This window comes from Ursus americanus, chromosome 4 (assembly GCF_024610735.1).
Source record: "Ursus americanus isolate L20-20 chromosome 4, mUrsAme1.1.p, whole genome shotgun sequence".
NCBI classification, from domain to species: Eukaryota; Metazoa; Chordata; class Mammalia; order Carnivora; family Ursidae; genus Ursus; species Ursus americanus.
Window position 1 is genome coordinate 59,506,039 of NC_142130.1, and position 26,699 is coordinate 59,532,737.

The following is a 26,699-nucleotide window of genomic DNA, read 5'->3' on the forward strand; positions in this document are numbered from 1 at the left end:
GCGAGAGGCAGGCGCGCACAAAGTTCCTTCCGCCGGCGGCTGGTGGAGGCGGTGCTTACTCCCGAGGGCGTAGCTAGACCCCTGGGCGGAACCTTGAGAGGCTGGCGCGGCAAGTGAAGCGTTGTGTTGGAGAGTGGGTGCTGTTTGCTTGTGGCTCAGTAAAAAAAAAATGTAACTTTTCCACTATTAGGTTTTGTATAATGATCATTGTTGTAAGATGTTCCCAGAGGGTAAGCTAGTTACTGAATTAATCTACCAAATTTGATGACCCCCCTTTAGCTCAGATATTCAGAACTAAGGGTAAAAGGGATAGATACGATAAAGAAATTACGCATTTATTTCCTAGATATGGACCACGGAGATAATCTCTCTTTTTTAACGGGGAGGGTTAAATGATTAATTGAAATACAGTAAAGCACTTAGCACAAAGGTTAGGAAACAGTAAACGCCCTAATGTTGGCTGCTCCTGTGTATTATTTTCAGTATCACGATCTTCGAGATGATCGTGATCATGTTCTGCTACCAAATGCCTGAAGACCAAAATGACCCTACACACTACCCTCCCACCCACCTTTATTACGGGCAGTGTTACATGTTCTGAAGAAAGTTATTACACCCATTCTAATAGGAACAGCAGTTTATTTGCTCTTTTAGTGTTACTTTTTAGTTCCTCCCTTGTTAACAGCATCAGGAATTCATCAGGAAATCAATGCTTCATATGGTCCCTGATATTTGATGAGCATCATCATTTTGAGACCCTTGATGCTCAAAATATCAGTATACCATAGGTACAAATCTTAGAACCATGTAAAAAGAAAAATATCGCCACTAATGTGGTTTGAAGCTTAATATATTTAAACAAGTTCCCCAGTAATCTAAAATTGAATTTAGATTTGGTGCAAAAGAAAATAAAGTATTAAGGAGTGAAGTCATTAAATGAATGCAGTTTGTTAACTGTTTGGAGAAAAGTCATTAGTCTACTTTTCAGCCTCCATACACAGATTTTATATGTATTTTCTGTGTTCATTACAGAATGTTGCATTTATTGAATTAATATGGTAGTATATTTGTAAAATAGACGTTTAAAAGACTTTTAAGGAGATAGTAGAAATCATATACACTATATTCCTATCAGGGAAAGGGGATTTGTAATGCTTGGAAAGAGGATGTGTAATGCTTGGAAAGAGGTCATATTCGTTCTATTATATTATTTTTGACTTTTAAAAGCACGTTTCTATTTTCTGATTTTAAATAAGCAAATGCTTACTGAAAAAAAGTAAAAACAAAAGCCTATGAGAATGAAAATTGAACATAATGCCACTAGAGATCATCAGTATTGACATTTTGATGTATTCCCCAGTTCAAGTTTGATCAAACAGTACATATAATGTATCCTGTTATTATAAGCATTTTCTTATATTAAAAATTCCTCATATACATTATTTCTACAAGTTGCATAGTATTCCAAGGTATGGAATACTATACTAGCTTACCTTCTTACCATTGATAAACATGTTTGCTTATCATTCTTTCCATATCTGAAAACCTTATAATTTTTTTATTATGTTCTTAAATAGGTTTCAAATCATCCTAATTATGTTTCTTTGTAAATTACCACCTCATGTCCACTTATCCATAGATGTCTTAGTGCTATTTTTATTTATATTAGAGATGTTAACCATATCACATTTTCAAGTACTTTCCTGTTTTTTCTTACAACCCTTTAAATGTAAAAATATTTTAAAATTTTATGCAGTCAATTCTCTGATTTCGCAATTGATTCCATTGCTTTTCGGCTTGGAAAGTTCTTCCCAAGGAGGCAAGCAATTATTTCTGTTTCTTTCTCCCTTTTTTTTTCTTTACAGTTTGATCTTTAGTATTTAACCCATTTAATCTATCAACAATCAATATTAATGTATCTTAAAAATGTTAGTGGATTTCCCCTACCTTATACCAAATACCTAGTAAAGAATAAACAAAGCTTAACACTTTATTTTAAAAATAGAAACTGTTACCAGACTTGTTTTAAATCACTGCAGTTATAAAAAATTGAGCTGACACAAATCCCAGAAATTATATTTTGTTATTATTATAACTATTGTGTTAAAGAATAAAGCAGGTTAATATGTACTTACACTGGGCAGGAAAATAATTTTTACATACCTAAGCAATTTTATTGTGAAGTCCTTTGATACAAGAAGTGTTTCAGGATAAGTATACTTACAGACTTCTGTGCATTTTATGAATTTTCATATTTACATAAAACATTTCTCAAAACCCTTCATATTCATGTGGTTTATGAGTAAAAAAGATAAAGACAGACTTTGTAGTAAAACAATCCAACATGAAGAAACCATTAGCTCCTTAAAATCAATGGCAGAAAAACACAACAGAGAAATCCACCATCAAAGCAAGAGAACAAAGCTTAGTTACAGGCAATCTTGAACGATCATCTCAGGAGAATAGCTAATTAGCTGAGGCTCTCACTTTATTATTTTAGGCCTCCAAAGTGGTGTGTACAAACTCTATCAGACAATCTACAGGGACTGGGAAGTAAAAATAACTTTTATTTAATTTTATCAAATCTTTAAGAAAAAATTTAGGGGGAGGTATATGTACAAAGTGCAATAGAATATGTATGTAACTTATAAGCTGAAACTTATCCCCTCAAAATTCACATGCTGAAGCCCCAAGCCCTAATACCTCAAAATATGACTGTATTTAGAAAGTCTTTCCAGAGGTGATAAAATTAAAAAGAGGCTTTTATGGTGGGTCCTAAGTATCCTTATAAATGAAAGAGGAAATTTAAATCCTGAGACACTAGGGATAACCACACACAGTGGAAAGACCATGTGAGGAAACAGGGAGAAGAAGCAGGCCATCCATAAGCCAAGGAGAGGGGTTTCAGAAGAAACCAATCCTGCCAACAAGATTCCAGGTTGATCTTGGATTTCCAGACTTCAGAACTGTGAGAAAATTAATTTCTGTTGTTTGATGCACCCAGTCTTTGGTAGTATGTTATGGCAGATCTACCAAACTAATGCAATAACTTAAATATTTACTGGAAAAGATGTATTACAAAAATCTGGAGACCACTGACTCATTTGACTCAATTTGACCACTGACTCAATTTATGACCACTAGGTCATAAATTCTGTTTACTAATTAGCACACAGAAAGAATTTACAACTCAGGCTCTAAACAAGCAAATAATTTTCTTCCTATTTTTCCTTCAATTATAAGCTGAGCCCCTTCATTAAAGAAAATTCATTTCTGATTTCCTCTTTCCCCCCAAAAGCGCGTTTCCATTATTGTTTCCACAAAGCTAATGGATTGTTATTTTGATTATTTATAATCATATTTTTAAAGATGTTATTTTTTATTTGAGAGAGAGCAAAAGCCAAGAGAGATTACAGAGGGAGAAGGAGAAACAGACTCACCACTGACTGAGCGGAGGCCTGATGTGGGGCTTGATCCCAGGACCCTGAGATCATGACCTGAGCCAAAGGCAGACCCTTAATGGACTAAGCCACCCAGGCGCCCCTATAATCATACTTTAAGGTAAGTCTTCAAATATCTGAATTTGCTCTTTGGATCAGCTGGAATATATTTCTTGATAAATTAAATAGTATTAGCAGAATCTCGGTTGTGCAAAGTCTACTCCACTTAGAGAAAAACTTAAGTATTAAAGCCAAGGATAATAAAGTTTATAAGCTATAGCTTTATTTGTATAAGCAGTTTCACTTTTGATAAGCTTTTGACACCAAGTATTAGATTTCTTCAGTGCAGAATGGGAGAAATTAAATAACATGAATAGCATATCATATAGAACCGAGTATCAAATAAAATAAAATATTACCATAGTAAAAGAATACTTAAGAGATCAGCTGCAAATAAAATGCCATATTCTACAGATAAATGTTTTTAGGCTATTCAAAATACATTTTACAGGAGCACCTGGGTGGCTCAGTTGAGTATCTGACTCTTGGTTTTGGCTCAGGTCATGATCTCATGGCTCCTGGGATCCAACCCAGTGAAGGGCTCAGCACTCAGTGCAACTAGTCTATTTCCTCCATCTCCCTCTCCCTCTCCCCCCAACCCCGCTCCCGTGCATGTTCTCTCTCTCAAATAAATAAAATCTTAAAAAAAAAAAGTAAGTTTTACATATTCAGTCCTCCATTTGACACTTAAAAGACCATTTAATTTTAAGCTTGCAGAAAGCACGGTACTTAATTTTTACAAAATTGTATGTTCGATTCTCCCATTATAAAATAAGCAAAATTTTGGGGCACCTGGGTGGCTCAGTCAGTTAAGCATCTGCCTTCGGCTCAGGTCATGATCCCAGGACCCTTGGATCAAGCCCCACGTTAGGCTCCCTGCTCAGTGGGGAGTCGGCTTCTCCCTCTCCTTCTGCCTGTTGCTCCCCCCTGCTTGTGCTGTGCCAAATAAATAAAATCTTAATAAATAAATAAATAAATAAATAAATAAATAAATAAATAAATAAAATAAGCAAAATGTTAAAAACTAGTTTGAAAAATTGAGGAAAACACACAACCAATAACTAGAAAAATTCATTATTAACATTTTGTAACATTTCTTTCTAGTGTTGCTTTCATAGTTTTATATTTAATATCAATTACATGCAATATTGTATGTATGTTATATATGCCTTTTGTGTAAAAAGCATATAGAGTTATCTTGTAAAAAAGTAAAAATGTATCTTTGGGTCAGTAATTTAACAAAAGACAGACATTGGATCATCTAAGATCATAAGGTGATATGATATTTTTAGCTGCCTTTAAAATGACAATATTCTTTTGCACATATATATAAACTTGTGCATGTGCAGAGAAAAAAGGTTTCATGTAAAATAAAGTCATTATTTTAATCTATAGACTTAAGATTTCTTCCAAGTCATATTTGAAAATTCCTTTTCTATTTTCTTACCAAAAAGAAATCATTTAAATTTATCAAATGAAATGCAAAACAGCATACTGATATAAATTATTTTTATTGTGTGAAAATGTCATAATTCGTGATGATTAAGAATAAAAATGCAGCATATAACAAAATAGGCATTTACTTGTTAAAAGCAACTTGGATTTACAAAACTTCTTTTAAAATTTCTTAGGATGCTTTAAGAATACAAATTAATTTTTTGAGAGATATATAAAACATTCATTTCACTTCATCATATATTTAATTTCAAAATCATTTTTATTCATTTTTAATAAATGAATTCAGTATTGTACGCTACAGTAATCACAGGAAACAAAAAATTTAAACTTTTATTTACTCATAAACTAGGTGAAAATTAAAAGGATGACAAAAGTGTAAGTTTAGTGTTTAAAAAAATGAATAAATGTAAATGTTACAAACAGGAACCAAAAAGATATACAAATAAGTTTTTCTCTACAATCCAGTTCAAAATTTACATTGTCTTCTTGTGTTGCTTTTCCTTACATTTCGGTCACCTATCAAATTTAGGCTGTTAATGAATTTTATATCTGAAGTAGAATGCTTTTTACTCAGTGTGCCTGGTGTCCTATGCACAAAACTTCAAAAGACTGCATTATGATGCTCACTAGAGTAATAAGTGACCAATTAATGAAAGTTCTGGGACTTAAAAAATGTGACTAAAATGTGATGCTCCAAAGTAAAATTTTTAAAGTAAATAATCATAGTAAACTGCCTTAGACATACTTAATCTTATTATTGTCAGATACTAGTATATGTTTATTGTCAGTACAAGTTACCAAACTTACCAATTTTAACAAGTTGGTAAGGATTCATGTTGTTTATAGTATTTTCACCTTGATATAAATTTATATACTTTCAATTAATGCAACATTATAAATCTAATACCCAAAATATATTTCTAAAAGTTTGCCTAGATAGAGAATCCTAAAGATGCCATTCTTCAGTACAAGGGAAGTGCTATTATTTTAAAGCGAGAAATTATTTTGGAATTCTTTCTTTATAAAAGTAATTTTAAACAAACATTTTTATTCTTACTGATTTAGTACCCAAGCATTTCCTAGTTATAAAACCAAGTCTCTGTACCCACAGTGGCTTTTTCAGTCTTTTTGCCTTTATTTTCAAGGCACAAAAGAATTAGAATAACCTAAAAGAGTCACTGTAGCTTCTGATAGAACAAGGGAGTGACAATGAGCACCTTGATCTGAAAAGGTCTATCCCATAAAAGAGGTGTTCATTGAAAATTTTAATAATATCTCACATAACATTTTTATTAATTTAAAAAGCATTTAGATCAAGAAAGTATTTCAAGTCTCTTTCATTTATTGCGATCATCACCAAAAAAAAGCAAACAACAACACGAACCCTCCTTGGGTAGTGTTTTCAGATAACATAATTTGGAAGAATGAAGATCTAAGAATAAGAATCTATTTTAAAAAGGTATTATTTTAAAATTAGGTAAACTTAGGACGTATACTTCAAGAATACTATTATAAAACATACCTAAAACCATATAAATATGTCATGTTTGTCAAATAAATCAACTCCATTTCCAGACACAATTTAAACAAAGCATCTATAGAAAAGTGCAGTCATATCATAGTAATTAAAATTCTCATAAGTTTTAGAAAAATATAAAAAGTTAAAAAACTTAGGTTATAAATTCCCAAGAGTTTCCCTTCCATGCACGTGTATCTTACAAAAAATGTATAAGATACAGTAACAAAGACTATTAAACAAATAGTAAAGAAAGTGTGGAGAGTCCATTGGCTCTTGTTCTGAAGAGGTTTTCTTTCAGGAATATGCCCATGAGTGGGACTGTAAAATCCAGAGTCAACAGTAATTCCTGCTAACTTGATTCAAATGCTCATCCCATCTACTGGTCATTTTGCTTCCTTTTTTTTTTTTTTTTTAAACCGTGAATAACATGGATAATTATCAGATCAGTCTGGTCTTTGGCTATTCATCTCCTTACTGAAATTGTTATGGTTATCTTGCCCCAGTCATCAATGTTCAGGGTTTTTCTTCTTTGAGAAGGAAGGTCCTGTAGCTGATCTTGCCTGTATTAAAAGAGCGCATCCATGTGACTTGGTTATGAAATCACATCATGAGCATCACTGTTAGGTCTCTGCCGCACAGCCAGGGGAGGCAGTGGCTTTCCATAGAAATCTACATAAAGGGATACCAAAAAATAGTATGGTAAATCAGAATTTTTGATACAGTTCATTATTTTCCAACTAACATCTTTAAAAAGTAGACTTGATGGGTAAAATAATGGATGAGGAGAATAGACAAAAAAAATCAAAATCCAAGAAAACTTGAATAAATTCAAAACATAACCACTAGGATAAATTCCTAACTTTAGATTATAAATTAATTTCTACTTGATTTAATAAAAAAGCTCTATCTAATGTTCATATTAGAATAAAATAACAAATATTCAAAAATCTATGGAACCTGCTGCCAAGGCCCTGATAAGTCAGTATTTGTACCATCCATGTTCTCATCCAATGGCTATTACTTGTAGGTATTTTGGGAATCTTAGTTTTCTGGTAATAATCTTTTACAATGATGTTTCACTATAATTCAGTGATATATATGATATATGATACATATATATGATACATATGATACAAAGAAAGTCTTATTTTACATTTCATAAGTTCCTGTCCCTTAATTATTATAAATTGGCTTAAATTTAATAGCATATATAAACCTTCCATAAGTAATTATGTTCCAGCCTATTAACTTAAAATTATTCTAGAAGCATAGATTTTTAGGATCACTTGAAATAACTATATTGAAAATGTGTTGGAGGCCTGTTTCCCGTTTCACATACGTTGAGAGTTTGGCTAACTAGTCCCTCATGCAAATAAGTACATGCCCTAGAAAACACCCTGCAAAGTCACAAGTAAATATAAGTTCCTGATATTATTTACCCAGTGCCCTTTGTGATCAACAGTCTCCCTCACCTGCCAGGGCTTTCTGTTAGATAAGACTCTGGTGGAGCTTAGGAAACTTAATTCTTTTTGTTTTGAATTCACCAGTCTGGCCTTAGCATATCACCCAGTTCCTATAGCTCTCTCTGCCTGAACCCTGCCTTGGTCTCCCCCTGTGGAACCCTCAAGGTATGCCATATACTTCCTCCAGGACCTATGAGTAATAAACTTTTCCTATTTCAACTTCTCCTGTGGTCTTTTTGAAGCAAGACTTACCATCTAGCATCCAGGGGCCCTACTTAACAAATGATAATTTATCAAAGTCATAACAGCATTTAAGGAGATTAGAAGTCACCACTTCATCCTAACAAGAAGTAAAAAGCTAAACAGACTACAAAATCAACAACTCGTCTCATTTCCGAGGGGAGGTCACAAGACAAACCACCATCCCAATACTGGAGATAGACAGGCAAATATAAGGAGTTTCAGTTTACCAGAGCATTATGTTCATGAATGGAAACTGCCAAAGGAAGGAAGATTGCCCAGGTAGGAAAACCTGAACTTTGATGAATTGCTGGAGGCTTAGCAGGAACATTTGAGAGTTAAAAATTCCAAGGAGACTAAGTCATAAGAGGATCCCTGTGAGACTGTGAAATTTATCTCCAGGAACGTGAACAAAGTCCCACAATAAATATTGAAGAAAAATCCCCTCCCACTTTTGGCAGGGGAGGAAAAAAAGAAACCATTCTGAAATATCCAAGAGCACTCTGTTCTGGGGCACAAGGACTGCCCTCAGGGGAAACTACTAGAGCCTAACCTACCATGTATCATCAAACGCTAACTGACCTGGGGAAGGAAATCACCACCATCTGGCACTACCCATTTTGTCCACCTAATGGGGAAGAAAAAAACTGAGACACTCTTGTGAAGTTCAGAGTCCAGAGGCACAAGCTCACTAATACACTTAGATCTAATCATAGAAATATAGAATGCTTCTCCTTCCATCACCCATCACCCCCATATTACAAAAGGCCAATTTACAGCAGTTCCTTTCACCTGGTACACCATGTCAGACTATAAACAAAACAAAACAAAAACAAGGCATTCCAAAAAGGGCAAAAACCCCGAAATCTAAAGAAAAAGATCAAGCATCAGAACAAGACATGGCAGGAATGTCAGAATTATCAGGCCAGGAATTTAAAATAACTATGATTAATAAGCTAAGGACTTTAGTGGATAAAGTAGACTATGCAAGAACAGATAGCAATGTAAGCAGAGAGATGGAAATCGTAAGAAAGAACAAAAAAAAAAAAAAAGAAATGCTAGAGATAAAAAAAACACCATTACAGAAATGAAGAATGTCTTTGATGGGCTTATTAGTAGACAGGACACAACTGAGGAAAGAACCTCTGAGCTTGAGAATAGATCAATAAAATCTCAAGAACTGAAAAGCAAAGAGAACAAAGACTGGGAAAAAAAAAAAAACAGAAAAGAATAAGGAAGGACTGTGGGACAAGTACAAAAGGCATATCTTATTTATAATGCGAATACCAGAAGAAGAGAAAAGAGAACAGAAGCAATATTTGAAGTGATAATGACTAAGAATTTCCCCCAAATTAATGTCAGACATCAAAGCACAGATCAAGGAATCTAGAGAACGCTGAGCAGGATAAATGCCAAGCTATATTTAGGCACATCATTTTCAAACTACAGAAAATCAAAGAAAATGAAAAATCCTGAAAGAAGCCAGAGGAAAAACCACCTTTACAACAGAGACTCAAAGATAAGAATAATATCCAACTTTTCCTCAGACACCATGCAAGCAAGAAGAAAGTAAAGTGAAATATCTAAAGTGTTTAGAGAAAAAAACCACACCAACCTAGAATTCTGTACCCTGCAAAATTGTCCTTCAAAAGTAAAGGAAAAACAAAGACTTTTTTCAGACAAACAAAAACTGAGGGAATTTATTGCAAGTAGACTTGCCTTGCAAGGAATGTTAAAAGAAGTTCTTTAGAGAGAAGGAAAATAATATATAGGTCAGAAACTCAGATCTACATAAAGAAATATTATCGAAGAAATAAAATGAAAACGTATTTTTCTTAATTTTAATTGATCAAAAAGATAAAAGTTTGTTAAAAAATGCTAATAGTAACAATGTATTTGATTATGTATATGTAGTATACTTAATACATATATACACAATATACACACACACACACACACACACACACTTAAATGCTTATATTTAAGTCAAATGAATGACAGCAATGACACAAAGAACACCGAGAAAGGAATTAGGATTATCTGATTATTTTAGGTACTTGCACTACCCATTAAATCTATAGCATCATTTGAAAGTGGACTTGGATTAATGTAAATGTATAGTCCAAACTCTAGAGCAGACACTAAAAAAAGTAAAAAAAAAAAAAAATTAGTATAACTTATATGCTAAGAAAGGAGACAAAATGGAATCCTATCAAATGCTCAATTAAATTCACAAAAGACAGAGGCACCTGGGTGGCACAGTCGGTTAAGTGTCCAGCTCTTGGTTTTGGCTTAGGTCATGACCTCAGGGTTGTGGGATGGAGCCCTGGAACACGCTCTGCCACGCGGGGAGTCTGAGAGTCTCTCTCTCCCTCTGCCCCTCCCCCTACCCCACTCTCTTTTTGTCTCTCTCTAAAATAAATAAACAAATCTTAAAAACACATACACACAAGGCAGAAAAAGAGTGGAAGACAAAAACAGGAACAAAGAATGAGGGTAACAAATAGAAAACAGTAATGGGGGCGCCTGCCTAGCGCAGTCATTAAGCGTCTGCCTTCGGCTCAGGGCGTGATCCCGGCATTACGGGATCAAGTCCCACATCGGGCTACTCCACTGGGAGCCTGCTTCTTCCTCTCCCACTCCCCTGCTGTGTTCCCTCTCTCGCTGGCTGTCTCTCTGTCACATAAATAAATAAAATCTTAAAAAAAAAAAAAAAGAAAACAGTAATGGATATGGTAGATATTAATCCAACTATACCAATAATCATTTTGAATATCAATGGTACAAATGCAACAATTAAAAGAGATTGTCAGAGTGGATTGAAAAATATGATCCAACTATAGGCTGTCTACAAGAAAACCACTTTAAATAGAGAGAGGGATTAAGAGAAAATGGTTTTTCAAGCAACTATAAATTCCAAGCAACTAGTAAACTGCAAGGATGCCCTAATAAGTCTTGATGTAATAGTGTAACATAATAAATTAAAGGTATAGATTTCAAAGCTGGACAGACCTAAGTCCAAATTCTGATACTGCTACTTAGTAGCTATGTGACCTTGGAGCATAAGTTCCTCTTGCACAAAATGGGACATCACTGCCCACCTTATAAGGCTTTTAGGAGAATTAAAATGAAATAATGTACCTGAAGTGCTTAGCAATATGCCAGGAACAAAGAATATACAGTTAATATTATTGCTATATCATTGTTATAATTTAAATTAAAACAATTATTTTTGACAAATTCTAAGTATGACTTTTTTAATTTCTTAAATTCAAAATTAATGAGAATTTTAATACAGAACTCAAAATTAAACCAGCATGAATATACTTCCTAATATGTTATACTTCTAGAATTTAAAAGTATCCTCGTAAAAAGAGAAATCACATACATGTGGCAAGAATTATCTTTTTCCCTCCCAAGAAATTATTTTATTTTTGCAATAAAGATTTTGTATTTCTTTCCAGAAAATAAAATCATTCTATACAAAGTAGGTTTCTTGTTGTCTTAATTGTAGGGGATTTAAGTCGATGTTAGTACCCAATTGATAATTGGGAACTAACTGATAATAAACCAACTTCACTGCTAACACACATTTTTATGAAGAGCTTCAAACTTTTCAAACATCAAATTGAAGGGTAGTAAAACTGCATATAAAATGTTATCTTCATTCATATTTTAAGATTAGAAATATTCTTTAGTGCGTTTGGTATTTCTAGCTAACAGAATCCTTGATATATTTCTCATAATGTATAATACACAATATGTTAATGAAGTATGGGTTGAGAGTGTTCATATAGTAAACAGATTCTCTTTTTAAGTCTCTTTTCTCAATGCATGTCTTACCTGTTACACTGAGCAAGCATTAGACAATAATTAGAAAAGTAAAACCAAACCACTATCAAAGCAAATGTCTATTATCAAAAAACAAGTAAGAATCCGCCTTAAAATTCCTAGTGTGACTATAAAAAGTTGTTTTTCATCCCAGTAAATTTTAAGTGCCAAGCCATTTGCAGCTAACTTTTAATTACTACTCTAGTTTATTATATATCTGTTGTTTATTTGCCATTCACCAAATGCAAAGAAATGTGTACCAAATTAGAGAAAAGAGGAGGATGCAATTACAAAATTGGCAGCTATCAGCATCTCTGATGAAGATCTCATGATAAACTCTAAAAACAAATTTAAGGTTTTTTATTATAATTTTTAATTATACCTGCTTTCTTCCCCATTAATGAAAGCAGAGTTGATTGCACTTTTTTTTTTTTTAAACCCAGGTTAGGTATACTTAGACTTAAAATTTATGGGAAGAAAACGATAAAAATATTTTGAAACTTGTGAAAGTTACAGTGTTTTCTTCTCTGCTCTGGGAAGCTACATTTATTGATACAAACTGAAAACCAACTAAAATATTGGGATATGGTAGTCTTAAACTTAACTAATTTATTACAATTCTTTCTCGAAAGTTCTAATTTATGGGACGCTTGGGTGGCTTAGTCCGTTGAGCATCTGCCTTCGGCTCGGGTCATGATCCCGGGGTCCTGGGATCGAGTCCCACATCGGGCTCCTTGCCCAGCGAGGAGCCTGCTTTTCCCTTTGCCTGCTGCTCCCCCTGCTTCTGCTCTCTCTCTGACAAACAAATAAATAAAATCTTTAAAAAAAAAAAAAAAGAAAGAAAGAAAGAAAGAAAGAAAGAAAGAAAGAAAGACTTTCTTTTAAAAAAAAGTTCTATTTAAAAACAAACACAAGAAATGAGCACAAACAAAACAACCTTCTCAACCTATTTTTGAACTTCTTCCACTTGCCCTTAACTGTGTTCCCCCTGAATGTTACCATTACTTCTTTTCTCCTCATTCTACAAAATTTCTTTCAGAAACAAGAAACTATCATCCCCTCCTGCATTCATTCTGTAAAGATTACAAAACATTTATTATGGGCAAAGAATTCCTATTGTAAGATGGCGACTAATCTGTCTGTAAACCCTCCACCCACCTGAGTCACTTCTTTTCTCCTGAGCTCTTAAATCTTACTTGTATTGGCCAAGAGACATTTCCAAATACAAAAGCCTACAGACACCTTCAGAACAGGTTTCCTTCCTCAGGTACTTTCAATCCTAGAGACAGCACCAACCTTCAAGCTGCTTGAGTAAATAATCCTCTATTCCTCTCTCCCTTGGCCCATACATTCATTCATCACATATTACTTATAATCGTTAAGATATTTCCTGCATACATTTTTTACTCTCCATTCCAATTTCCATTCTTCACTTCTCACTGTGACTACTAGAACAGCCTCTTGGATGGTATTCTTACCTCAAGTGTGGCCACCAGCAAGTCTGTACTTTTCACTGAGACAAAAGTTATTTTCCTAAACAACACATCTAGCAACATTACTTCCCTGCTCAAAAATGTATAGTGTCTCTTGGAAGATTACAGCAAGTCCAGACATCTTAATTTATATATATGTAGGCCTTCACAATCTGACCCTAAGCCGTAATTCCAGTCTTAAAACTCTGTAACTTCAGGGGCGCCTGGGTAGCGCAGTCGTTAAAGCGTCTGCCTTCGGCTCAGGGCGTGATCCTGGCGTACCAGGATCGAGTCCCACATCAGGCTCCTCTGCTATGAGCCTGCTTCTTCCTCTCCCACTCCCCCTGCTGTGTTCCCTCTCTCGCTGGCTGTCTCTCTCTGTCAAATAAATAAATAAAATCTTTAAATAAATAAATAAATAAATAAATAAATAAATAAATAAATAAATAAAAAACTCTGTAACTTCAAATGTCCTCTTTCTTACCCACCCTACCTACATGAACCTAAGCTCCAATCACAAGGAATTTATTTTCCATATAACCAATGCCCTTTCCTACTCCTCTGCCTTTGAATAGTCTGTTTCTTCTCCTTACTGACTTCTTCTTTGAAGACCCAGTTGTAATACCACTTTCACTAACTGTCCATGCAGTTTGTGTACAGTACTCCAATTCCACACCATAGAACTTATTACTGTATATTGTGAATTGTCACATACACTACAGTAAGCTCAAGAATTCTCTTCTCTATTAGACCAGGATCTGCAGAATCTTATTCATCTTGGTATCGCCAATGTTTTAGGTGGTGTCAAATAGAAAAACTTTGCTTTTTGGATGCCTAAAAATCCCACACAGTAAGAGAAAAAATGTCCTATGAGAAATTAGTATTTTTCTATGTGTACATATATATAGACAGATATATACATACATACATACAAATGTATATTAACTTTACCTAATTTTATTAACAGCAGGGTGAATATTTAAACTGATCATGTATTCTAACATACACAAGTTGAGTATCATTAAACACAAACTAGCATATTAGTCAATAAAAATATCATGATGTAAAGTCAATCAACCAGAGATGTGACTTCACTGTAATTCTGATATACTCTAAGAACAAACATTTCTGTATTTAGAAATGAAAAAAACCCTTTTTCACTAATGATTATGAAAGATGTATTTCATTACTGACCTATAATATTCTGAAAAAGAAAGCAAATGGGTCATTTATATTAATGTACTTTTTGAATAAAAAAATTTTATAAAGTTTGACATACTTTCAAGTTACATGATAATGATTTTGTAAATGTTAACCTTCGCACTTTCTTTCCTCGTAAATAGGTTTCCTTAGGAATTCAAGTCCTAGATTGGGTAAACAGAGCCATCAATAAGGGAATTGGACATTCTTGATGGAGAACTTCATTGAGCTACAAGATACATAATTACCCTTTTGCATTCTAGAAACATTTTATTGAAAGAGCCTGAGCTGATAGTCTGAAATCAGAACTTCTGCCCACTCTATCAGGCAGTTTGCTATACCCAACTGTCCTTTCTCTAGTTTTCCAATTGTGGAGTTCCAATGCCGTATATTGGCTGGACTATACGTTATGTTAATTTCACCCAAAGAAAACTGTTTTCTTGAGTCAATAAGCCTTTAGTAACTTTCTATTTAGCTGAACTTTATTTGGCTTGCTGATTTAGTCTCTGATTTTACAAATTGTGTGGATCTTTACTTGACTTTAATATTCAGCAGCTGGGTCTTATTAGAAACAGAAAGAACAACTATGTGGCATTATCACTGAGTATACTGAGCACATACAGGACAATGCTATTTTTAACACTAAGTATAATTGTAATGTCTCATATTTAATTTAAATTGCTTTATACCTGTTCACTTCTCATAACAGTTTATATAAATATATAATGGATAAACACAAACTATGATTATTTTTACATCTGTATTCCAAGGTAAACAAATTATATGGAGGCAAAAGGCACTAAAGAATAAAAAAAAAATTAAATAAAATGAAAAAAGTGAGGTATAATGAAAAAGGATGCTTGTGGATTCGAAAGGTTTCCAAAAATAAAAGTTTGTTGAAATAATGAGGTTAAGAAAAGTGGATGTAATATGTATATTTGAAAACTGATCCTTTTGCATTACCATTATGACGTGTTTCACCAAGAGGCTCAAGTTTTGGAAGTCTAGTGACTTTGGGGGTTCCCCAGCCAACTAAGGAAAAAGAAAAACATTTTAAAACACTGTTAAACAATGTCTCTTTAGGCCTGTTGAGAGGATCCCTCCCTTGACAGGAATGTATATATTTGATGTCAAGTCATATATGTATATTGAATGACACAGTAATGAATAGCCACAAAGCCATTTGAAATAGTTTTTATTTAAAAATGTAATTGTAGGCTGGTAACATCTGCTTTAAGTTTTTACTCATCTTTAGTCAAAAATATAAGCATCTTCACCACCATCAAAAATAACCTTAGGCTACTATTCCAACCCCTAGCAAAGGCTAAAATAATAATAAATTAAATACTAGAAATGAGTCTTAAAATAATCCTCAAAGGAGAATGTTACCACCTAAAGCCTTCTAACCAGGCTAAAAGGACACTATAAACATATACATTTAGATATTTATCAAGCACCTACGGTATGTGAGGTGCTGTGCCTAGTTCTGAGAAACTTCTCACAATTACTGTGCAATTAGCATGTCCCAGTGTTTTACATGCAATATTCCTTTTAATCCTCATGATAACTTAGAAGGTCAATATGTATGTTGGAAATATTTTGGAAAAATTCACACATCTTGCTTTCAAATGACAACTTTCAGGATGAAAGATTCTACTTTTTAAAAATTTACATTAGCCATCCATTCATTAAATTTAAATAAATTCCTTTTAGCAATCTGGGTACTAATATTTCAAGTAGGACTTGAATCCATTCTAGGAAGTGCTTGGGTAAAGTATTCTTATTAATTTTACATACTATCTTTTACTTTTAGAAAACATTTTTTTTTCTGATTAAAAAAAGAAAATACATAGTTAACAATAAATTTTGAACAAAGTAGACAGAGAAAACTGCCTTTTTCATAAATTCACAAAATAATAAACATACAGAATAAAATTACAAGATTTCGTTCTTTTTTCTTACTGTTTAAAGCAGTATTTCTAAATTCAGTATCATTTACTCACCAGGAGGAGGTGGTGGGGGTGGTGTTGGACTCTTAGGAGCAGATTCATCTGTATTAACAGGTTCTACACGGTGACTCCTTTTCATTCTTAGCTTCTTCGTTTTCTTTTTACTGTTATCTAAAAGAATATAAACATAGAACTATATGCCTCTGCGAAAACGTAAACTTCTATAATAAAAAATAATTGAACTAAAATATTCATATTATCATTACCATAAAACTACATCTTCAACTTTGCAAACTGTTACCAGTAATGAAATGTGAATCTGCCTTTACGAAGAGTAAATTTTTTAAATGATTGCTTATTGAATGAATAATTAATGAACATAATGCAAAGAGCAAAAAGCCTGTATTTTAAGTTTTATGAAAGCTTATTCAGAATACAGAAAAAAGTTCATCTTTCCAAAAGTAACTTACATTTTTTTCCAAATGTCATATTAAGTAAATACAATTGTCTAATTGCAGGGATTTTCATGAAACTCAGAATGGCTCAGGGAAAGGGGAGAGATGTTGATTTGTCTTAGTAAAATACACAGAATGGATTCTAAGTATAAACAGTCCAAAAATAATTATCTGAAATGTGAAAAAAGACCCCAATCAAATCTAAACACATTACCCACTGAAATAACCCCCAGACAAGGTATGCCTAATACAATAAACACATGTAACCAAAATCACACTATTAGAGACTGCAGAATTAATTTGTGTTCTTTCTAAAAAATAACTACAGATTATCACTTAAGTACTTAAAAACAATTTAAGGACACCTATGTCATTAACATGTAAACTTTAACAATGAAAACCTGTATGGCATAATAGTTAAATACCAAACACCAAAGTTACCGAAATATCTTAACTGACAATCCCAGCTGCTTAATTTACATATATGTAATATATTTTATAAAATGGGAATTATCTGTTATATGAGAAATAGCTAACATCTATGAAATCTGCAAAGCAATGAGAAATATAAACATGTTTAGAAACACATTATTTTTCTAAATAAATTACTTGTGTCATTTGAGACATTTTACTCCAGAGAAAAACAAAGATATCGTTTTACAATTAAAACCTAAACTTTACAGCTTAGAGAAAGGAAAGAGGAAGTCCAGAACCATATGGTATTTCAGGATGGGACTAGCTCAGGGTCACTAAAAAGCACATGATAATGGGCAGATGCTATGAAGCAGGCTCTTAGTCCAGCCACATATGAGTACAACTCAATCTCTCCAAGTCCCTGATTTCCTACTCAAAATAACGGGAATAATATACCCTAGGACTGTTATGTTAAATAATGTAATCTTGCATTAAATAATATATCTGAAACCATGTTCTACGGTATAAAATATGTTAATTATTATTATTATAGTTATATGATTGACTATCTTAGCTCTTCCTACACTATATTTTCAAATCTGCCAAATCTTTTGCTCTTTAACAAAGAGTATTAGTGTTCAAAAGTTCTTTCAATATATTGGGAAGCCACTTTAAATCTATTTTGTTTAACTCTGTTAACAAAACTACATGAGTATGAATATGGCTGCCCTACCTTCCCAACTTATAAAAGGTGTAACTTTCAAATCTAATTTTATACATCAAAATATCCATGTTAGCTAATCTGAACCTCAGGGATTACATCTTTTCTTCATAACCTTCCTGATACTGTACAAAAATTCTTATATATAATGAAACCATACTGCTAACTAGAAGTTGCAAGGAAGTAATGATTATTGGGTCATGGGTCAGGCCCTGCACTAGGAACACTGCAGGGTTATTTTTATTTTAAGTAACCTTAAAGACCTGTGGAGGGGCGCCTGGGTGGCACAGCGGTTAAGCATCTGCCTTCGGCTCAGGGCGTGATCCCGGCGTTCTGGGATCGAGCCCCACATCAGGCTCCTCCGCTATGAGCCTGCTTCTTCCTCTCCCACTCCCCCTGCTTGTGTTCCCTCTCTCGCTGGCTGTCTCTATCTCTGTCAAATAAATAAATAACATCTTAAAAAAAAAAAAAAAGACCTGTGGAAAAAAACGATGCTTATCTCCATTTTAGAGATGAAGAAACTAAGACTGAAAAACAATACAGTGTAATATAACAAATATCTAGATTCTATCCCAGGTTGCCTGATTCTATAAAACCAAAGACATGAACTTTCTGTTAAACCACATAGCCACTTAGAGAAAGAAAAGCAATTATGAATTAGCGATTTTATATGATATTAAAGTAAGAGGAAAATGACTATTAACTTTAAAAATGTTCAACTGAGCATGTCTGCATTCTGTAGAAATAGCAAGTCAATAAAAGAAGTGATGCTGACTGTAGTATTATGAAGTTTAAAATAAAACCCCAACAAAACCCCATAAATGAGCTTTAAAGGTTAAATACATTCCAAGGATTCTTAGGACTGTGCTATATTCAAAATTTATGAAATAAAACTGAAAGCAGAATTTTCTGCTGAAAGTCATTTAAATTACAAAGAACTACATTTTAAGGCATCATGAATAAAAACAAAAGTTAGCAAATTCACTAACGAGAAAGTCAAAACCATGAGAAAACCCTGACATATACTGCATTTGGAGACAAAAAATATTACAGTACATTTTTGTGAAAATAATCATGACAAATGAGACATGTATTGTTAAGTTTTGTGTATATGTGTGTGTGTGTGTGTGTGTTTGTGTGTGTGTGTGTATTTTTTTTTGTTTTTGAACTAGATTTATCACCTGATTCTGATGATCGCTGGTCTGTCTCATCTTCATTCTCCAACTGCTGTGTTAATGCCTCCTTATAATTTTCTACTATTCCAAGCTCATTGTTTTTTTGGCTACTGTCACTGATCTGGCTCTGTGTCTCTATTTGCTCATGCTCCACTTTATGTTTCAGGGGGCCGCCATCACTGTCTTTCTCCATATTTTGTCTCGTTTTTTCTTTTTCAAGTTTTCTTTCATTCTAACAAAAATGAAATATATCATTTTTAATATAATTGTTGTCTAAGATAGTTTTACAGAAGAAATCAAATAATCCAAAAGCATTCTGAAACTTCAGGGCACTGTGACATTTCTATTAAAAAATTACTTGTTGAATATATCACTAAAGCATACTAATTGGTAAACTTTCAGAAAACACAGACAGTATAAAGAAAGAAAACAAATATTACCAGTAATTCCATAATCAAGAAATAATCTCTATTTGGCGCATAATCAATAAGAGGTGTTTTTCTTTTCCTACCCGCACACATACAGACATATGCCACCCACAAACATACATAAATGTGATTGAATGTTTCTTTTCATATACATATTTATGAATTTGTTTTTTAAACAAAAAAGAATTAAAGTTTTTACTTAAGAATATATATTTCTTTCCTTGTCAATGAATATATGAAGTGCTTAGAATAGTACCTGACCCATAGTAAAGCATTAGCTGTATGTGTTATATAATGCTATATGCGTTAGCTTTTACTACCTTCATCAATTATATTATCATTTTGAATGGTTATAGCATAACTTAATTTACCAACTCCTAATGAAGAGACAAATTATTTTCAATTTTTCATTCTAAGAAAGACGATTCTTGAATGAGTTTTTTCGAATAAATTCCTAACAGTGAAACTACTGGATCAATGGGTAAAACTACACACTGCCCTTCAGAAAAGCTAAAGTCAATTTACACTACAGGCAAAGGGTTAGGAAAGTGACATTGCCCCATATCTTTTTCAATGCCTATATATCATCATCAGTCTTTTACATGTCTGTCACACTAATAAATACATATTTTTACCTCCATGTTAGTTTAATTCAGTTTAATTTTTTTATTGCTAGTGAAGATGAACTATTAAGCAACCTTATTGCCATTTTTAGTTTTTTCTTTAGTTAACTATCCATGGTAACTCAAAACCTTTTTTTCTATTAGGTTCTCATTATTTTCATAGGAATTTTTAAGGGTTCTTTTTTTGTCTTACGTGTCTCAAGTGTTTTTCATTAGGGTTTGTTCTTTGCCTTTAACTTCGTAGAACAGATGTTTAAAAACTGAATATAGTAAGACTGATCTGTTTTTCACTTCATGATTTGTGGCTAGATTATCCTGCTTTGAAAGTTCTCCTCCAAGTGTATACAAATGTTCAAATATATTCTGTGCTAGTACTTTTAAGTCTTCTTTTTTTATACATTTAAGTTTTCTAGAGTTGAATTTGGTATACACTGTTCATTAATTTTACTTTTTTCCAAGTAATTGTCCATTATTCTAACTCCCTTTTCTCTCAGATTTGAAATGTCACCTTTATCTTATACTAAATGCTCATGCATTGTTAGGTTTATTACTATCTGTTCCATTGATTCGTTGTTATTCTGGAAACAATACCTCATCATTTTTTTATCTGTGGTAAAATCAAAGGAATGCAAGGTGTTTCTCTAAAATGCAAACATTTTAAAGGAGAAGTTTTATGGAATGAAAAGAAAATTTGCTTGGTAAACGAGATTTTAGGTAATTTGTTTTCATCTATTTCATTTCTTTACTGATCATATTCTTAAAATTAACATAGTTTAAAAGCATATTAACTGTACTTTCTGTATGCCACTAATTAGTTCAGGGACTTTGAATATGAGGTATACAATGCTATATATCATTATTGTTCACATCTTTATATCATGAAAAATACCATGTTGGTAGAAGCACTAAGGCCCTCTATGTAATTTATAAACATGGTGCTATAAAACAGTCATCATTTACAAGGTGAGCTTTATTACAAATATAGAGAAAATGCATGTTTCAAAGTGAAAAGTCAAACTTGATTTCCTTCCTCTCTATCAGTATTTTTTAAAGAACATACAACAAAACTTGGCAACCATAGTATTTAATAGGATAGAGATAAATCAATAGCTCAGGTTATTAAGACAGCTTTAATGTACTTAGAAAAGCATATATATACTTATGGTAAATGTAGTAGGGTTAATAAAAAGATTAAATACAATTAACCTTCTGTTATCTAAGCAACTTAAGACAAACTATCTCATATTACCAATTATTCTGCAAAATCAAGCAATACCAAAACTATCCAATCATCTTCTTACCTGTGGAGCTGCCTCCCTCCTCAGCAGCAGCCCCAAGGAAGAAACAATCATCCACCTTTCCAGATGAGCACCTGTGTGGAAGGAGGCAGTGACAGGGGAAGAGGAATGGAGAATGTACAGGTGGGACCACCATGCCAGCTGCCACATTAAGCTCTAAGTGGATGGAGATTTAGGAAGCTCTGCCTCTAAGGAGGCATGGCTGTTGAGGGTAATTAAAGCAAGGGCCAATGAGAACTCTGGACACCAGCAAAAAATGAAAACAAAGATAGAGACACACAGACACACACACACACATAGTCTCTTAACTTCTCCGTGATTAAAGTCTAAAAAATTAATTTTGGTAAAACTTCTGACAATTGAAATTAAATAAATGATATTCATATATAGAAGAACTTACTATAGTTTCAAACATTCTGAAGTAACCTAGGAAAATAATTAGGAAATCATTTACATACTCTAATATGCATCATAAGCATTTAAAGGGATAGTAACAGTAACACAGGGAGAAAAGACCATGTAAGTAAGAGTAAGGACATTACTATCATATGAAATAAATGACAAAAAAAGATTTATCAGGACAGTAACTATGACAGTTGCTACATTCAACCTTCATTTTCATTCTCAGTTAATTCAGAAGTCAGCTTTCCTTTTTATATTAGTCAAAAAGTAAACTTAAAGAAGAAGAAAAAGCAGCAAGCCTTTAATCCACTTCACCCATTTAATTTCTTTTAGAAATAATCTCTGGTGAAACACTTCTCCCCACCTCCTTTCTCATCTTCCAACTTTATAACTTAAGTTATAAAAATTACATTTGCCACCATCCATACCTCAAGGATGACAGATGCTATTGGCTGGAAAGGATTAACAATAATTGGTTCGGGGTCCAACTCAGCTAGGCTGCTGGTTCCATTCACTTCCGCCTGCTCTCGCTCTCTTTGTTCTCTATCATTTGAGGGAAAAATTGGGAATTCCTTATGAGGAAACGCTGAACCATGTTTTAGAACACTTGTAATAGGTTTAAGGCTATTAAGCTGATTAAGTTAAACATCTGGACATGGCTTTGAATTATGGAGAGACTTTCAGAAATCCTAATGCAGATAATAGGCCTCTAAGCCCATGTAAGATTAATCATTTGAACTTTTTATTTGAAGTATAGTTGACACACAATATTACATTAGTTTCAGGAGTACAACATAGTGATTTGAGGAGTCTACACATTATGTTATGCTTATGAATGTAGCCACTGTCACCATACAACACTATCACAATATTCTCTGGGCTATACTTTTCATCCCATGACTTATTCATTCCATAACTGGAAGCCTATACCTCCCACTTCCCTTCACCCATTTTGCCTATCCATCTCTCCCTCTCCCTGCAACCATCAGTTTGCTCCCCGTGCTTAGGGATCTGCTTCTGCTTTTTCATTTATTTTTTTTAATTACACATATAAGTGAAATCATATGGTATTTGTCTTTCTCTGTCTGACTTATTTCACATAGCATAATACCCTCCAGGTCCATTCATGCTGTTGCAAATGCAAGATCTCATTATGTTTTATGGCTGAGTAATATTCCATAGTTGGTCATTTGAATTAAAAACAAAAGAAAATGCTGACAAAAATAACATTCCCTATTACTGACTTCTTAAGGTCAGTGGTGCTTGTTAATTAATTTTCTATGTCCCAAAGGTTTATATTCATCGATTTCTTAATTACCCTCCCAAACAAATGCCGTCCTCTTCATTGATATTAACAAATAAATAAGTCCTCTAGTTAACACCCTTCTTCAGAGCTGTGTCAGGCTGTATGTCACAAATGAACTGTATAACAATCATTGTTGTGTAAAAGTAGAGAAACTACAAAACTAAGTTGCCCGACATCACTCAGATTAAATAAATATTTCCACATTAGTTACTACTGAAGCACTTACTATCACTGTTTTTTATAGTTAACATTGCCCCAGGCATTAAGAATAATAAGTTACTTTTTAGAACAAGTAGCTGAAGACAGAAAAATAAGTACTGTAGATCTGCAACTACACTGTAAGTATGGTAATATGAATGCTCATTACTATGACACTTATTAATTATGTTCTATTATGGAAAGATAGATCCATTCATTCTGAACATAGGAAACCAAGAGTTAGATTTATTACCTCTGTGACCCGGGACTTCTATCTGGATCTTTAAGCCTCGGCTTTCCCATAAATGTGAATATAAATATCTACCTCATAGGGTTGTGTAGACAAAGCACTCTGTATGTAAAAACACTCTATAAATGAACATACCTACAAGACAGTAATTGCTCTTAATGTTATTCATTTATTACTAAGCAATTTCAGGTAATCTAGCACTGACATACTATTTTCAGGTTATCAACAATAGCATGTTTTACTGCTTTTCAAAAATATCTGAACCTACTCAATTGGATTTAATTAAATAAAAAAGTTTGTGTTTTTTTAAATAACTCTTCTCTAAATGCCAGTTTACTTGTAATTACAGAGTCTCTTTGCTCAATAGGAGAGGGCTCAGCCCACAAGCGACATGGCTAGGAGAAAGGAGGAAAGCGGAATGGGTAACAGAAAAGCCTGCCATAACACGATCTAGAGTATCTTTATGGAAAAGGTAAAAACTTGAAAAAAAATGACTAACGTTGGACTTCTTTTATCCAACCCAACTTTTTTTCGTTCTTTTTGTTTGCTTTCTTAGTGGAAGAAAAGCAAAAGAATCTTCAGAAAATAAAAGGTAAACTTCCATGAATGACTGGTTGTACTGAGCTTTATATAAAATACGATACACTAGGATAGAGAAAACCAAAGATTCTCACATTTACTAAAACCTCACACTGGTATCAAGAAAGACCTAGATGAATAATCTGCTCATATTGTTGAGCACTGGGGGATAGAGAGTTATCTCTGGAAGTATTTCTTTAAGTCCTATCTCTGAATTAAATGAAAGATACCAGTAATCAGAGGAGTTCCTCAGGAGTGCAAGGAAGCATCGCTAAGGGTAATTAGTGGGTTCTTGCCTACCAGACTACAACTATGGTAAAAGCACATGGGAGGCCAATGTTACTTAGATAGATGGAAGACACCTTTGTATCTTACAGGAACTCATTTAAAAATCTTTTCATTTTAGGTGAATCTGGGTGGCCCAATCAGTTAAGCGTCTGACTTTTGATTTAAGCACAGATCATGATCTCATGGTGGAGAGACTGAGCTCCACTTCGCATTGGACTCCATGCTGAGCACAGAACTTGCTTAAGATTCTCTCTCTTCCTCCTTCTCCGCCCCTCCCCCATGCACGTGTGTGTGTGTGTGTGTGTGTGTGTGTGTGTGTGTGTACACACTCTCCCTTTCTATATTAAAAAAAAAAAAAATCTTTTCATTTTGGGCGACCTGGGTGGCTCAGTTGGTTAAGCACCCGACTCTTGTTTTCATCTCAGGTCATGATCTCAGGGTTGTGAGATTCAGCCCGATATCGGGCTCTTCGCTGGTTGTGGAGCATCCTTAAGAGTCTCCCCCCTCCCTCTGCCCCTCCCTACCCCTCTCTTTCTCTCTCTGTAAAAAAAAAAAAAAAAAAAAAAATATATATATATATATATATAATATATATACATATACATACATCTTTTCATTTCTCCCCTCTCCTACCACATAACAATCCAGTGAAGAAAGAAAGCTGAATCATGGTATTAAGTACTAAATTCAACTTCTAATTAAATCTGTGTACTTCCTTGAATATTAAGATTATTATGATTCTGTGGTAGAATTTATATAATCCTCTTTTTAAATTTAGTTTGCTAAATTACATTTAAAGTTTGCTTTCAAGCATATTTTCAAAATAATTTTAAAAACATTTTAAAATATTGAGATATTGCAATTTAATCTACTTTCTGACACAACTAGTGTTGAAGATCAGATTTTGCTTCAGTTGACAGATCCACTAACAGCTTACCTTCTCTCTTTGCTTAGACTAAAGAAGGAGTTCTCAATCTATTGAAATATTGAGCCCAATAATTCTTTGTGTGGGAGATGGTTCTGCGTATCACAAGATATTTAGCAGAATCCCTGGCCTCTACTCACTAGATACCAGTAGCACTCCAGCTACCCCCATGTAAGAAAAATATCTCTAAACATTGCCAAATGTCCTCTGAGAAGCAAAATCATGCCACTGATTGAGAACCACTGCACCAAAGGTACCCATAAGAAGAGATAAAAATCTTCAAATTCTGGGGTGTCTGGATGGCTCAGTTGTTAAGCGTCTGCCTTCGGCTCAGGGCATGATCCCAGAGTCCTGGGATCAAGACCCACATCAGGCTCCATGCTGGGAGCCTGCTTCTCCCTCTCCCAATCCCCCTGCTTGTGTTCCCTCTCTCACTGTCTCTCTGTCACATAAATAAATAAATAAATAAATAAATAAATAAATAAATAAATAAATAAATAAATCTTAAAAAAAAAAAAACCTTCAAATTTTAATTATTATAACACCACTAGGAAAATTAGAACCCTATCACCCAAACTTGTATAGAGAAAAATCCACAGAAATAAAAACTTTACCTAGCATCTTCATAAAGCAAGAGGAAACTGAATAGACAAAACTATAAAGTTACTCATAAAGCTGTGGTGCTCTTGACTTTGCAAGTGTGCTGTGGCACAAATAAATCTACTTGCCTCTCTTCTCGTAATTTTCGCACTCGTTCAGCCCTTTCTCGTTTCTCTTGTTCTTCAAGAGCACGCTGTTCTGTTGTGTCCCTTTGGATGCGTTCATTTAAGGCATCAAAGTCTCTTGCAATGATATGCAGCAGCCAATAAAGGCCTTTTTTAATGGACTTGTCGATTTTCTTTCCATATCCCAAGACTGCTGAACAAGGTTCCTGAAAAACAGCAATTTATTTGACTTAAAGATTAAAACTAAAAGTTCTCCACAAAAATCTGTTCATAAACCATT

The 26,699-nt window shown here is 33.6% G+C and overlaps 1 protein-coding gene and 1 long non-coding RNA gene across 8 annotated transcripts in view; one reads left to right on the plus strand and one right to left on the minus strand.

Moving 5' to 3' along the window:
- The first annotated feature begins 58 nt into the window (after nt 1-58).
- Nucleotides 59-24,385, plus strand: LOC148110259 (uncharacterized). The gene is made up of 3 exons (XR_015724232.1): nt 59-133; nt 3,389-3,561; nt 24,252-24,385. It is a non-coding gene; the product is annotated as an uncharacterized LOC148110259 (long non-coding RNA).
- Nucleotides 5,263-26,699, minus strand: part of ARL13B (ARF like GTPase 13B) — a 67,665-nt gene continuing 46,228 nt past the window's right edge. For 3 of the 7 annotated variants that reach the window (XM_045785400.2, XM_045785394.2, XM_045785398.2), the window contains 6 exons: nt 26,423-26,625; nt 22,577-22,691; nt 19,404-19,629; nt 16,687-16,803; nt 15,647-15,715; nt 5,263-7,146 (listed from right to left, as the gene is read on the minus strand). In XM_045785400.2, the coding sequence (XP_045641356.1) occupies nt 7,070-7,146; nt 15,647-15,715; nt 16,687-16,803; nt 19,404-19,629; nt 22,577-22,691; nt 26,423-26,625 (807 nt within the window). In that variant the 3' untranslated portion in view covers nt 5,263-7,069. The remainder of the gene's footprint in view (nt 7,147-15,646; nt 15,716-16,686; nt 16,804-19,403; nt 19,630-22,576; nt 22,692-26,422; nt 26,626-26,699) is intronic. The other 4 variants (XM_087861714.1, XM_045785397.2, XM_045785396.2 and 1 more) reach the window with 3 other exon arrangements.